At 38.7% G+C, this 15,583-nt stretch overlaps 1 protein-coding gene across 1 annotated transcript in view; it reads left to right on the top strand.

Annotated features, from left to right (window-relative positions):
- The first annotated feature begins 2,509 nt into the window (after positions 1 to 2,509).
- Positions 2,510 to 15,583, top strand: part of TTC8 (tetratricopeptide repeat domain 8) — a 46,231-nt gene continuing 33,157 nt past the window's right edge. The window contains exon 1 of the mRNA XM_010968676.3: positions 2,510 to 2,712. Coding sequence (XP_010966978.1) covers positions 2,599 to 2,712 — 114 coding nt within the window. The 5' untranslated portion in view covers positions 2,510 to 2,598. The remainder of the gene's footprint in view (positions 2,713 to 15,583) is intronic.

Below are 15,583 nucleotides of genomic sequence, written 5' to 3'. Positions count from 1 at the left end.
AACTGACTCTTTCAAAGAGATTAAGTTGTTTCTCTTCGCTTCATTTTCTCCAGTAGGAAAATGGCCCTAGCAATTCTAATCTATCTCCCCTTCACCAGGAACTGTTACATCTACTATTCTTTCTATATTAGCATGCCATTAAACACTGGCTTCTGCATTATGGATTAGAAATTACTAAAAATGTAACAAAATATGTCTATACATTCATAAAATTAACTATACTCAATTTACAAAATTAAAAAAACAAAATTTTATAACCTTTTAAAGGCACATTTTGTGCTACATTTGGATATGCTTAAAATCTGGCAATTTGTTAAACATTCTACAATTTTTCTCATCCATTTGACTTTTCTGAAAGAAAAAAGTTAACAGCCTTCTGAAAGGCACTAAGATGAATTATATGCTCTCTCTCTCTCTCCCTTTCTCTCTCTCTCTATATATATCCTGCTTACGAAAGTCTTTTTCTATCTAAGAAGTTGGCAATAATCATAATGTATACAAAACCATTTAGAGCTCAACACAATGGTTGTTCAAACTTAGCTGCCAATTAGAATTACATGGGAAACTTAAAAAAATACTGATGCCTCAGCCCTTCATCAAACCATTTAAGTCAGAATCTCTAGGAATGGAATGTGGGCACCTGTGTTTTTAAAAGCTCCCTAGACATTCACTCTTCAAAACTGTCAAGTCATCATAAACAAGGAAAGTCTGAGAAACTATCACGGACTAGAGGACGCAAAGGAGACAGGATGACTAAATGTAAATGGTATCCAGAGTGGGATCCTGGAATAGAAAAAGGATGTTAGGGGAAAACTACTGAAATCTAAATATATTGTGGAGTTAGTGATATACTAATATAGGTTCCTTCGTTGTAGCATATGTGCCTTGTAATGTTGTTAACAAGGAAGGAAACTGGGTGAAGAGTACATGGGAACTCTCTGAATTGTCTTTGTAACTTTTCTGTAAATTTAAATATATTATAAAATAGTTTATTTTAAAAAATCTGTCTAATATGGAGCCAGGGTGAGAAGCACTTAAATAGGAACCACTTACCTTGTACCAGAAAGCAAAAAGACCCTGTGAAATATTGAGCTCAACTGCCAATTCCAGCATATATTGTCCTAAAAACCTGACCCCTAGAAACAATGGGCTGCTGCGTTAGAAGAGATTACATTTCTAGAGGCACCTCCAGGGAAACACATGGACTAACTGCAATAAACATAACTGGGATAATCACAATCCTGATAATTAGTTGCTCCCAAGATACAAAAATTCAAGAAAGACTTCTTAGTAAAGGAAAAAAAAAAACCTACTCACAATCCATTTCTTACTGTAGAAAGGTAGGGGTTTTTTTTGATATATATGAAAGGTATATATATATATATATATATATATATATTCAATATAATGTCTGCATTATGGTATCCTAGTGGTTTGAGAACACTACTAGTGGTTTATCTTTGCTAAGAGCTGTTGTCAGTTCATTTCTTATCTCTAAAGGAGATTTAGACCTGATCAGAATGTTCTTCAATACTGAGTTATCTTTTCCTCTTCATCCTCTCCCACTGAGGTAGGAAGAAGGCAAGGAAAACGATCCCCTAGTCTTCTATAATGAAGCCTACCTGGATTTAGATTGGTCACACTTCTCTTTTCCTACCCATTAAAGGTATTTGTCTCTGTAAATCTCTAGAGGGAAGTCAGGATTGTACCAAAGAAATCACTCTGCACAAGTAAACATCTGACAGATAAAAAGGGCTTGGAGATGATGTTTCAAAAAACTCCTTTAAAAATTTTTTTGTACATTATTTTGTTTGGTAAAAATGTCACCGGTTTATAACCCAGAACCCCTAGGCATCGTCGCATTAACGAACGGTGTTAACAGTTTGTAGACATCCAGATTACAGTCCAGCTCCCTACCTCCACGTGACACTAGGTAAATAACTTCTCTGAGGTAATCTCAGTTTCTCATCTGTAAAATAGATGGATTGTACTAAGCAATCTTCAATGCACTTTTCAATTAGGACGCTGAGATTCAGTGAGTACTTCGAGAAACAGACTAGAGAGTTTTACAATTTAGGACTTTGGGTCTGTTGGGGGGGATGGTATTGAAGAAACTGTTCTCATGTTTGTGTTTCTATAGTCGGAGGGGCAAGCGATAGGGGTAAGAATGCCTGAAGGGAGAGTATGACAGTGACCTATCGGAGGGTCAGCTCCCGGGACTTTTCTGGGACTGGCAGAGCAAGCAGAGCGTTTGGTTGCTAGGTAACTATTCCTCCTCTGGGTGGGTGGAGGACCCCAGTTGAAGGTGTCTAAGTCACTGCCTCTCAATTTAGCCACTATGCCTTCTTCTCGAAATTAATTAAATATGTGGCCTTTAAAAGTATACACTAAAAAAAAAAATACACGGTTTGGCAAGCCCTATTGTTGAGTTCTCCTCGCGGTGGGTTTTCCTTTTCTTTTCTCAGGCGCAATGCGGGGCGCCTCTCTGGAAAGGCCCTTGCCGCCCTGCGTTGCCGGGCAGAGCTGGACGCCGCCTGCTTGCCTCCCCCGCCCTGCCTGGGCCCGGCCCTGGTCCTTCGCGGCCGGCCCTCGGCAGCCATGGCCCCGGAGATGGAGCCTCTGCTCCTGGCCTGGAGCTATTTTAGGCGCAGGAAGTTCCAGCTCTGCGCCGATCTGTGCACGCAGATGCTGGAGAAGTCCCCATATGACCAGGTACCGGCCAGACCCCGTCAGCCTTGTGGATCCCGCCGACAAGACTGAGAGGCTCTGGGGCGGGGGTGGGGGGGTGGAGGTGGTCCCCAGGTCCCCGGGAGGGGGCTTCAGGGAGGAAGGTCCAGGGCGAGATTGACCGTGTGGTCAGCCCAGCCACCTGGAGCGAGACTCACCCCTCCCCCAGCCATGACTGGCGGGTCTATTCCCGCGGCGTCCCTGAGACCCTCTGGGACCCACGTGTGCTGTGCCATGAGTGCCTCCTCCTCAAACTTCAACAGTCCCTTTTCTTTAAATGTCCCTTAAAGGAGCACTTTGGTGAGGAACTTTGTCCATTTATACTTGCATATGGATGCGCTCTTAAGCTCGCTGCATGTGCGTTGTTAATTTCTAAAACAATTGTGTATAAACATAAATATCTGTAACTTCCACCCACCCCTGTTCAAATAGCTGCGTTTTTTTCTTTCGGATCAAACTTCTGATCCTTCCATTTCATCATAAGACTGTTGTCCAAAAGAGGGAGCCTTGGATTCTAGGGCTTGAGTGCAACTTGAGGCAAATAATTCAAGTTAGAGAGATGAGAATCCAGGAGAGGAAAAGATACATTTATTATCAGGAGGGAGGGATGGGGGAAAAAGTACCCCCAAAGAAGGAGTGATGGCATTGATTGTAGTAGTTGTTTTAGGTTCTCTTAAATCAAGTATAATATTAAACAAAGGAGTGGAAAAGATCTCATGCTATGTGTATAAAGTTATGACTGTGGTGGGCAGGTAGTTCCTGGAAGAGGCAGAAGAAGGAGGAAAAGGGAGAAGAGGAGCAGAGCTGTGACAGTTTGTTAGTACTTCTAGTAAATGCAGAATGTACTTTTGAAGTTACACTTTCCAGCTTTTTCTCTAGCGGTGTTGCCTTGGAGATGTTAGAAAAAAAGGAAAATTGAGGGGAGTTACATAACAGAGGTGTGAAAACGGTTACTGGGTTCTGCCTTAGCTCCCAGCAAATGGATGGAGGATAACTTGTTAAGGTGAATATTTTGGGCTTTAGATAGATAGTACATCTCACGTAGAACAATCTTTGTTAGTGCGAATGCTAAACTAGGTTCTGTCTGTGTTAGTTCACATTCATTAACAGGACTGCATTTCTGTAGACAAGTGTTTTTCCAAGTGTGTTTCTTGGCACAGTAGTACACAAATGCTGCTGTAAAACAAAACAAAACATCAAATATATTTGGGAACCATGACAAAATATTGACCTCTTTACAGCTGTACAAGCCAAGTTTGATACAAACCAGTGATGGACCAGACATTGTTCTGTTTTTCCGTTGAATTAGGGTAGTTTCCATTTTGTTTTCCACAGAACAATAGTCCCAAGAGTTCTCAGTAGAGAACCTACCTAGAGATTCAAGATGCATAGTAAAAGCTCTGAGAAGTTCTGTAGAAAGAAACTTAATTTTGCCTAATTTTGATGAATAGTTCTGAAACTTATTTGATCTCTGATTCCTTTTTTGGCAGTGGGCAAAGGTCAGATATCTTTGTTGTTATCACCCTAAGGAGATGTCACATTGGGAAATGTGTTACAGGCAAACCAGCAGTGTTCTTATTAATGGTTAAGACCTTATAATCTTAATGGCATAGTCATAGTGATAATCCAGTGACCTTTAATTGAGTGCTTACTACTTGCCAGGCATAAATTCTATGTATTCTTTGCCTAGAATAATGTTGCAAAGTAGGTAACAAAAATAATAGTTTATTGAGTATCTACTCTGTTACACTTGGTTCAGAGGGTTTTATGTGTTATCTCATTTAATCCTCAGCTATTTTAGGAAGTCGATACGATTTCCTCCATTTTGCAAGACTGAGTGCACTGAGGCACAGGGTGAAGTAATTTGTCCTAAGTTACAAAGCTGGTAAACCCATTCCCTTTGTCTATACTGTGTGGCTTCTTTGGTGCTTAGGTAGCCTAATTTTTCAGAACTCTGTGTTTCCGAACTTTTCCCAGTATGTTTTCCCATCTACTGTGCCTTTTTCAAAGTTTTAGCTAAATGGTAAAGAACTTGACATATCTGTGTACTTGGATCAAAGGCTCTGAGAAGTCTTGAAGGAAGGAAACCAGCCTAATTTTGAGTAAGACAGTATTCTGAAACTTATTTGACCCTTGACTGCTTCCTTTTTTAGGGACAGAGGTACATACTTATCCTTTGGGAAATGCATAGGCAAAGCAGCAGTGCTTTATTAATGGTTAAGAAGGGTCTGTGGTTAAGAGGAGATCTTGACTCCTTTCCTTGTACCTGGGAAGAATAGGATGAACAAATTAAGTACTTGGTTAAAAATCTCCCAAATTAGCAGCTAAATAAGGTAAGAAGTTGCATCTTTTATTTAGCCTCTTACACAGTTCCCTTTAGGCCTTGCTGGTCCTCCTGGAAGATTAAGACTTGTTACAAGGTATGTATGTTTAGTGGATCTGATTTTGGTAATGCTACTGAAGGAAGAAAGACAGGCTTATACTGGGAAATACTGCTGCTGTCACTGGTTAACCATTGACGTGGTTAAGATCATTATGGCAATAGCTCCTGTTGTGTCCTGGCCTATTCTACCATCCTGTTTGTTGTGGATTTGAAATAATACTTCATGATATGATACATAATTAATTTTAATATCCTAGATATTTTAAATGTTATTTTTTGTTACTGTTTTATTATTACAAGCAGGGCTTGATATATTCAGCTCCTACAAATATCAGCAAAGGCCTAGGAGAATCTGTACCAGATCTGGAAGAAATTTATGATATTCTTTTCCTTTCTAATTCTTTTTGTTTGTTATGCTGAGGTAGTTTATTTGAAGAGGAACTGTTTATATTGTCAGAATGATGAGTAACACTTGACCAGAAACAGAAGTTTTAACTTGATGTTACTTTACCAAAATAGCCTTTGGATGCCTGGATAGGGCTTCTGAAAAGTTCACAAGTTCACTCCTGTTATTCTTTGATCCAACCTTTAAACATTGTGCTTTTTCACTGTGTGCTTTTCTTAGCACCAATTTGTATATTTTGTGTCCAATTGTTATTTCATTTTGGAAATATTTTCTAGTATGATTTCCCCAAGCTTAAAGAAATCTTGCCTTTTCCTTAATTAATTAAAAAGAATTTAAATATTTATATTAGAGGGTGGATGTATGTAATGAAGATCTTTAGGAAGCTTAAGGAAGTTCCTTTGAATAAGAGTTTGAAAATTTTCTTTCTTTGTCTTAGAATGTGAATCCAGGATGGCAGATCTGTGGAATGGCACAGAATCTGGTACCCAGGATCTTTCCTTATGTATTGGCTGAATGAGTGTGTCCACTGCATATGTGTTTGGATGATGTTTTTTATGTGTGCCAACTTCCCCTCTGTTTATGAAGATCACCCTAGTTGATCACCTGACGCTCTTTGCCTTTCCCTGCCCCCCCCATCCTTAATTCATAGCACCGTAGGGTCTTAAATGTATTCATCTTTTCAAATAAATGTAATTGCATTATGGACATTCTTAATTCATTTTTTGTTTCGAGGGTCAGTTTCTTTTAAATCAATTGAGCAAATTCTTCCTGGATTTGCTCCAGGAGAGTGTTTCTGATAGTAATTATCATCATTGGCATTTCTTAGGATGCTCTTCTTGTTTCAGTTTAATGGAGAGACTAGTAATCTATGGAAAGCTAACAGAAATATGATCAGAGCAGAAGCAGATGGTCCTCATCCCCACAGTTAGCTTGTTTATCTTCATGGGCCCCTTTAGCCTCAAGGGCTGTTTTTTGAGGCTTCTACTAATTTAGAGTATTTTCCCTCTGCAGCCCCTTAAATTACCATTCCTGTGCCTCTAAACTGATTTTAGTACAAATGAGCAACTTTGAAGCAGTGTCTGGACACATGGAAGAGAAAGGAAATTAAAGTATTTCTTCTGAGTGCCTAACGGATTCAATTTTGCTCTTGCTTTTTTTTCCCCCCAGGACAAAAATAGCTTTTGTTTTTTATGTTAATTTTCACTTTTGGTTTTGTTTATTTTTTTTTTTCCAGATGAGGAAAACCTCTCTAAAGTGATTTGTTATTTGCTAATCTTTTGATAAGCTGGTCCAGGGAGCTTCAAAAAGATAACATTTCAGTAGTCATATGTTAGTCTCTTGGAATGAAGCCTACCTCTAAGACTATTCCTTCTGCATTTTGTCCTCCTTTAAGAGATACCATTTTGGTATAGTATCATCAAAAATATTTAGTTAGTGCCTTGTACTTTCTGTTAGGACACGTGGATTTTATTTAGTTTTGATTCTTGCCAAAGCAAAGTAGTCACGTTGGCCAGAGAGCTATGATACACTATAACTAGCATGTTTCTTTAGAGTAAAACATTCTTATTTGGATACAGAAGGACTGAAGGGTAGATCGAAGATTTACGTAGTGTTTAGTAATGAGGAAGGGTTCCTGAAACAGATGGATTCTGAACTGCTTTTCCCAGGTGCAGAATGGTGAGAAACAGAGGGCGGGGTCTGTAAGCCTGAAAGACATTAAGATTCTGATCAGTTAAGAGTAAAGGATAACCGATTAATTTATCATCATTTCCCCGTTTGACAAAATACTGTAAGAATAAGCAATTCATAGAGAAGCATTGTCTTTTTTCAAAGTGTTCTCTAAATTGTGACCAATAAAAGTGGTTAAAGTTATAAGATATAAAAAAGTGAAATGCAAAATGGCCTTCCACACAGCCGTGTGACCTAGAGGGGATGCTTGCTTTTACGGCTCATGTCGGTCATCCTGATTAGTTGCTTAATCTGATTACTGTTCTTTGTGCTCCATATGTCAGATTCGTGGCTTTAAAACTAGCCTTGATTTTTTAGCTCCAGTATAATTAAACAGTTCATAAAACAGAGGCTTTTTAGGTAATGGGTTTTTTTTTTTTTAAAGATAATACTTTTCTAAATTTTAAATTTAATAATTTAAAAATCTATGATTCTGGGAGTGGGGAGGTTTAGCTGTTCATCAGAATGGGGGTTGTTCATCTTTTCCTCCCCATTCCCAATCTCTGCTTATAAGGAGAGATGTTGCAGAGAGGAGAGGATTATTACTGTAAATGGTTTGAAAGTTGAGAAAACGCTGAAAGCCACTGGTTTAGATAAAAGGTAGGGAAGCAGGGGTCCCCAGTAAGCTGTATGCTAGTAGTTGGCTGAGACAATGATCTGGTGAGCCAAGCCAAAAAAACAACTTTCTGTATGATTATCTAATTTATTTCCTCTTTGGGGCCATGGAGACTTAGAGCCAGACTGAACCTTTTGATTCTGCACTCTGTGGAGCAGTTCACTTTATGAATGTGTCTTCCTGCTGAATTTTACAGAATACTTTCCACTTGGCTCCTTCGTCACTAGATCTTTAATTTTCTGAAATCTATTCATTACTCTGTTCTCTTACATTCTTTTCCTTCCCATTTCTGCCAAATTCTGAATAGTGACTCTGTGGTTTAAGAGCAGATCTGGTAGACTCATTAGCCAGAATAAGTATTGGTGGCAATTAGGAAGTCGCATTCGGAATTAACTGGAGGCTTAATTCCCCTGAAGTAACAACAATAACCTAAGAGAAAGCTGTACCCCAGGGAGGAGGGAAGGAAGCAAACTGCTGTGAAGTGAAGTTTATGCTAATGAGTGTTTGCTGGTTCTAGGCAGTGCCACTGTCTTCTTACTCACTCACTTGGAAGGAGATTCAAAGGGAAGTTTTAATTTGATGTGCCGGAACCGGGAGTCAGTTCTGAGTTCCGAAAAAGGAAGTAATAGAGTCGAGTGCGCTCTGTTCACTTTATACACGTTTTCACAAAGGAATTCCGTGTGCTTGGCACTTCTTGTTCAAAGTGCGACCACCTCACACTTCATTAACTGAGGGAGTGTATGTAAAAGGACTCTGAAAATTATGAAATATTCTTCAAGATGAAAGGTTTTATTTTGAAAGTTATCCTCTAAAGTAGGCGCTATCGCTCTAATTTGAGAGGAGGTCAGGGGAATGGAGGTTGCATGATGTGTTCAAGGTCACACAGCTCAGTAGGTCCCTGAGGACCAAGGTCTTCTGAGTCTAGGGCAGGGCCTGGTTCTTTCTACTCAACTGTGTTGATACCCATGGAAATAATTTGCTGGACCAAGTGAACCTCACTTGCGGTTTTTTTATATGGGTGGATTATCTTAGATCATAAAACTACAGTTGAAAGAGACCCAAAGATGAAGGTCTCAGTGTTTTTGAAACAGTTTTGCCCTATCTCTAGATGAGAACTTCCTGACTCTTCCCTCCATCGTCCTGCTGCCCCTGGGGGATCTCCAGACCAGCCGCACCTGGCCTTGGGCTTCCCACAGCCTGCAACCTGTGTTCCAGCCTTGCTATGCCCCCACATAGAAAGCAGAGTGCATACTCTTGACTGAGAGTGTCTAGGTTCAAGTACTTACCTGTACGCTCTGACCTCAGAGTTTTCTCATCTGTAAAATGGGCATGATGATATACCTACCTCAAAGGGTTGTTGAGAGGGTTAAGTTCATTAATACATGGTAAGCGATCAAAAAGTTTAGCAGGTTTGCCTCTGTATAGGTAGAGATATTTGCTGGTAGGATTCTGTCATTTATATTTTCTGAAAGGATTGTTGGTAATCTGGAAAGGATCTATGAGGAAAGTGTCCAGTGAAATTGATGATAAAATGATGTTGAATATAGTTCAGAGATCATTGGCATGCAATGATTTCCAGAATAATCTCTTTCCCTTTTCTCTGACTTTCTTATCTCCCATGTGTTCTGCTTTTCTCTCCTCCATCTAAGTCATCTATAATTGGTCCATACTTGAGAATAGCACTTAACATGTTGTATTGTAATTTATTTAATTATGTGCCTTCCCCCATAGAATGTTTTTAGTGCCTATCCGGGTGCCAGGGGCACCAGGAGAATGTTGTGGAATTAATGTGTTCTCAGCCTCACTGGTGGTTAAGCCTTGCCTCCATCTTCATCCACACCACCTCACCTGTCTCTACACCTTCCCATCCTCTAGGCTGTCATTTTCTTCTCTGACCTTCTCATTTCACATCATTTCCCTACATGATTTTTACCTGCATGGTAACAAGCATCCAGCATTTACTTCCTATCAGTGGCTCTGTCTCGTTTAACTCTTTTCTTTTCCTTTTCAAACGTTGCCTGCAATCAACTCTGGTAAACTTTTTTTTACCCCTTCTATATGGAACTTATCTTGTATCTGTCCTACACTTTCCCCTTCAGTCCTGCCTTATTATTTCCAACTCGTTTTTTTATCTCCAAGATGGACTGGCAAGAAAGAGCTCTGGCTTCTTTGTGTGACCTTGAGCAAATTACATCATGACATCTCTGAATGTGTTTCCTTATCTGTAAAATGGATAACAACACTTACCTGCCTCAGTGAGATGGTTATTTTGAGACTCAGATGAGATAATGGATCATATAGACATGTATACAAATAAATGGAAGAAAGAATGGAAGGGGTTAGTTCTCCTGCCATCTCATTGCCTATATCAGTGTTTCTCTAAGTATGGGCTGTGGGATCTAGGATATCTGTTTTTCCAGATCTTTCTTATGCACACCGGCAGCGAAAGCCCGCAGTTGCTGTATCTTCTTAGCTGCTGTTTTGTGTTGGGTTCAGCTGATGTCAGATATTCTCTAATCCCACCCTGTAGAGACCTCACTGTCCAGCCTAGTCTAGCCTTCTCCTCTCATGTTGCTAGTGTGTCAGGCTCCAGAAGTTGCTTGTCCTTACTTAGTGACCAGATGGCTTACACATTGCTTGCACACATCATATATTCTTAAAAAAAATATTTAGGGTATTCTTTTTGGATTTTAGAGCTGTAGAAAGCAAAGAAAGCAAGGATCCTTTGTTCTTCTTTCCTTTTTCTGTTTCTTAGTAGCTTCTTCAGTAAAACATGCCCCAGATTGTGTTCAGAGGCTGCTGATTATAGACATTTAAGTGTAGATTTTTTCATAAATGAATTTGTTATAAATCTTTTTTTATCCAGTGGATTTCTATGTAATTTGGACAGAAAAAAATCTGAGTTTATCAGCACCTGGCACTGATACATACTACATAGTCTATTTACAAAAATTTCTCAGAGGACATTACAGTCAGAATTAATTTCTTATCAGCAGCCACTAATCCTATTATATTTATGTGAATAGAAGGGTTTATAGTATGTGGATTTTCCTTCTCCTCCCCAAGTGATTAAAGCCTGGATGTTTTAACCACTATGAACTTATTTTTAAATATAAAGAAATGTTTCCTTGGTATAGTTGTAAAATTATTTTTAATTCCTGAGATACTATGACTTCATTAAACAAGTAGTTAAGATATCCTCTCTGTTAGAGTAATTAGAATTTTCTAATCAGAGAAAATTTAACACTCTTCAGTGTGTATTCGTTTTACAGAACTCTTCAGAGCCCTTTTGATAAATATTAAGGTTAATGTTTGGGTTTTAGTTGAATGAGTTTGAGTCCACCTACAAATACTTGGTTAGTCATTAAGACTTTTTTATTTTAGTAATTGTATTTCTTGAAAATGTTTACTACCTTCTTAATGCTTTCCAGGAACCAGATCCTGAATTGCCAGTGTCTCAGGTAAAGGTTTAGCTGCAACCTTTAGTTTAGAGAATAGTTTAATTACTTAGTTGTTGCTATAGATTAGCAAACTTGCTGCCTATTTACTTGTGCTGTTATAAAATTAGCCGTATCTACCAAGCATTCTATACCTGTATTATACATACAGGTATATATGTATAATATACCATTATGATGTACTATAACATAATAGTATAATATACTATTGTATTTCCAGTACTTTGTGTCTGTGGATGAATGGCCTTGTAGACCTAGTGCACTCTACTCATTAAGACTTGAAGCTTAAATAGGAATGACCAGTATTGACCCTGAAGGATGAGAAAAATAAAGGAGGAGGCGACAGAGGACCCTGGGGACAGGGAGCCAAGAAGTCAGCCTAGCCACGAGTGTCTGAAAAGACTGTGATGGGTAGGACTGTGTGTCCTGAGTAAAGAGTAGGCCGACTCTGTTTGGGAAGTTCTTGGTTTTAGAGAAAGGTGCCTGGCGTAGTGAGGAAGAAAGGAAGACACCATTCCCAAATTAACTTGGTTAGAAAGGGGAAGCGGCCAGAGAGACCTGCTAACTGGATAAGACACAGCAGATGAGTGGGGAGGGAGCCCAGGAAGAGGAGATCTGATTGGGGGACTCCTGGCTGGTGAAGCTTTTAGCCCAGAGGGTTTCCAGTAAGTCTGGGAATAAGAAGGGATGGGAGAGCTATAACTCAGAGAGCTTAAGTATTACCAGGTGTTTGCCCTGCCAAGCGAGAGAGAATTTTAGCAGTGGTTTTTAGGTAAATAAACAATTTGAGACTCATGGGGTTCATATACATAATCATCAGACCTCTTAGAAGAAAGCAACATAGGAAGTACTCTGATGGAGGCCTGGATAGTATTAAACAAACATAGTAAATAGGTTAAAATGTAGTACTCTGTTCTTTAAAAGGATGACGTTTGTCATTGGAATGTTCATAATCATGGTTTCCAAATTGATAGATGGTGCAAAACTATATTTTTGCATAATATGTGTACAAATCATAAGCAGGACCTAAAGTATGAGTAGATTAATGTGCTTTTTAGTTTTCCATAATTTTGGAAGTTTTTTCCATTAAAATTAAATTAAAACATCAATAATTTGCACTGTTGGTATGGTTTTAAAACTTTAAATGGTATTTGAAAGTTTCAAACCAGCTCATGAAGGACCTGCATTTGATATTTCCTGTTCTAATGTCCTAAACTTAATCTCTCATTGGATAGTTATCAAAAGTGGTAAGAAAGGAGCAAGGATGACTGGATTCTTTTACGTTCACTATTCACACTTTTTGCCTTTCTTTTCCGTGTTTTTATGACTTCAAAATAAATGAGGCTTTACAAAAACAATTCAGTATTCTGTGCCTAAGTTTTCCTTTTCGTAGAATAGGCCGAGTGTCACATGTTACTGAGTCTCATAATGTGTAAATCAGTTTAGACAGATTGTTCTTTTGGTAGCTTTATTCTAAGAATAACTTAGAAAAACTGTTTCTTACATGCCTTAAAAGGCCTTACATGGTCTTGCATTCTGTATTAAGAGGAAGAGAACAATTTAAACCTGTTTTGCTCGGTCAGTAGAGTTTTAACCTTTCCATATGTCTGTTTGAATCGCTAAAATTGGATTAACCTCACAGAAGGTAGTGCAAGTAACGCAATATTTTCCTGATGTTAGCTGGCAGGTACTTGCCTCAGGAGTAATGTCCTGTAGACTAACTCAGTGAATGAGATGCGATTATGTTTCACAGACAAAAAAGGAAATAATTGATATGATGATTACTCATCTAGATTGGGAGAATCTGTGCTTTTCCATTATAAAAAATTCCTAAGCATCTATTGTTTGGATTGATTTCACAGAACTTCCAATACATAAGTATTCAAATTTATTTACATAAACTGCATGACCCTGTCATTTACTAACAAGTTAAATATATCTGATAAAAACCTATTTATAGTTTTATTCAGATTCAGGGAGCAGTGTGGGATTACTTTGTTATGCATTTTATTTTAATTGCTGATTAGTTTTGAACTTCAAAAAAAATTTTAAACAGACAGGATTTTAGGGCTGTAAAACATACTTGGCTTGCCTCCAAAATAATATGTTTTCATTAAAATTCCAAGAATTGTTCATATTATCCAGAGCAGTTCTTTGAATACAATCTGATGTTTAATCAAGCAGTGGTATGTGACTTTCAAGGTCATTTTTTGTTGGATAGAAGGAAAGTCAGGAAAATTAATATTCTCAAATACTGATGATATTCAAAATTAAGTAATGGTTAAGTAGATTTTATTAAAGATCTTAAAATATCTAAATTCACATCATTGTTTCTACTTTTTAAGAGTGAGATTTTAGAAACTGAAACAAATATAGATCTATTTACCTTTTTTGAAAAAGTGAATTCTTATGGAATAAAATTTTTAAAAAGATCTCCCTATTTGGCTTCTGAAGCATGTATTCCTTTGGTGGAGAGGGAAGGCTGGATTTACTTTCCTATGTTTTGCTTAGCCTGAATTAAAATATTTGAACCTCTTTAGTATTTGAGAGGTTAGTAGGAGGATGGAAGTCAAGAAGTGTGATGGGCTGGACTAGGAGATTACAGTATGGACATGAAAATAGGTAAAAAACAAAATGTGCATGGATAGTTAAAATCCAACTGTGTAAATGATACCATAATAATAAAAACTTGCTTTTGGAGAGTTGATTTCACTATGACTCCAAATCATACTTCTGAAGCTTCGTTTTTCATCATCAGGATGAAAATCCACATACCTCACGTTGGCCTACAGGGTCCCTCATCCGCCCCTGCCTTTTTCTCCAGCTTATTCTCAGCTGCTCCCTCAGCTGAACCTGATTCTTTTATGAAACACAACTCTTTTGTTTCCAAATGAGCCCTCAAGCTAGCCTGCCTTTGTCCTATTAACTTTACCTGACACACGCTCTCCTGTCTTGGCCACTGGGCCCAATTCTTCTCCATTACCCTTCCTTCCACCCCAAGGTAGCTGGGTGCCTTTCTCTGCCCTTCTATAGCATCCTGCAGATTTCTGTTATTACACTTTCCTCATAACACTGAAATTCTTAGGAGCTATAGCTTGGGCTGTGGCTTACTCATCTCTGTTCCCAGGACCTGGCCTGTAGTAGTGCTCCCTGGGAATATGGGAATGAACCAGTGAAGCCCACATTCTGCTTCAGTGTTTGCACAGAAAGTGCTGCAGTCCTTCCTCCTGCCCACCAGAGGGTGCTGAGCAAAGAATGTCCTTTTGAAAAATTAAAGCCACCAGCTACTTACAGGGCAGTATGAACTGTGAGGACTTTGCCTTGTCATTTAATCCAGTAGGTGATGTATTCAGGGAAATTAGGATCCATGTTTTAATCTACTCATTTCTCAGAACCTAGCCCAGTGCTGTATAATTAGGAAGTGCTCAATAAATGTGCGCTGATGATTGAATGCATCTTGAGAGCTTTACATGAGCACTCTTTGGACCTCTTGTAGCCTCCGTCTTTTCCTCTCTCAGTCCCTTTGCCTTCATTCAGCGTGCTTCACAGCCAGATTCCTAGCTTGGTGAGGCCTGACCCCTTTCCACATTTCCCTTATTGCTACTTCCTCCAAACAACAGAGTCAGTCCTGTATTGCTGCTTCATGAGTTGCCTTCTCCCCAAATCTTCCTCAGGGCACCCAGCTTTGTTGCTCTCTGCTTCTGTTCTGTAGTGAAGCAGAAATTAAACTTTTCTGATAAAGCAGTTTTAAATGTTTAACAAAATATTTAATTGTGTACACCTTTACATCTAATTTCTCAAGCTAAAGCAAAGCTGGTAAGATATTTTCCAGATTCCTTAATGACCTTTTCCATTTTTTCCCCCACTTTCTAGCAGGTTTTCTACCAGCTAGATCACAAAGCAACCAAGATTGTGATGACTAGTTATTGGGAAGTGGGAGAGATTGATCTTAATTCAAGTCAACATTTTTGGAATACCTACTGTGTACAAAAACCATAGGTGTTAGGGAAAATTAAAAAATGAATAAGGGAAAAAAGCTTGTGTTCTGGTGGAGAGAGGGCTAACGTATGTCCAAATAGTTATAGTGTTGGGCAAATATGGTTAGTACATAATAAAAGAAGTATATAAAAGAGACTGCTCTATAAGAGAGACAAGAGGGAAGTAAGTTTAGAGTTAAACCATCAGGGAAGTCTTCATGAAAGACTTGGCCCTGGAGGAGGAAGGTGGAAAGAACGCCATGGTTATAGATTTATTCATTTGTTTTC

Source organism: Camelus bactrianus, chromosome 6, assembly GCF_048773025.1.
Source record: "Camelus bactrianus isolate YW-2024 breed Bactrian camel chromosome 6, ASM4877302v1, whole genome shotgun sequence".
NCBI classification, from domain to species: Eukaryota; Metazoa; Chordata; class Mammalia; order Artiodactyla; family Camelidae; genus Camelus; species Camelus bactrianus.
Note: the sequence above shows the minus strand (reverse complement) of the source record. Positions and strands in the feature narration are given on the sequence as shown.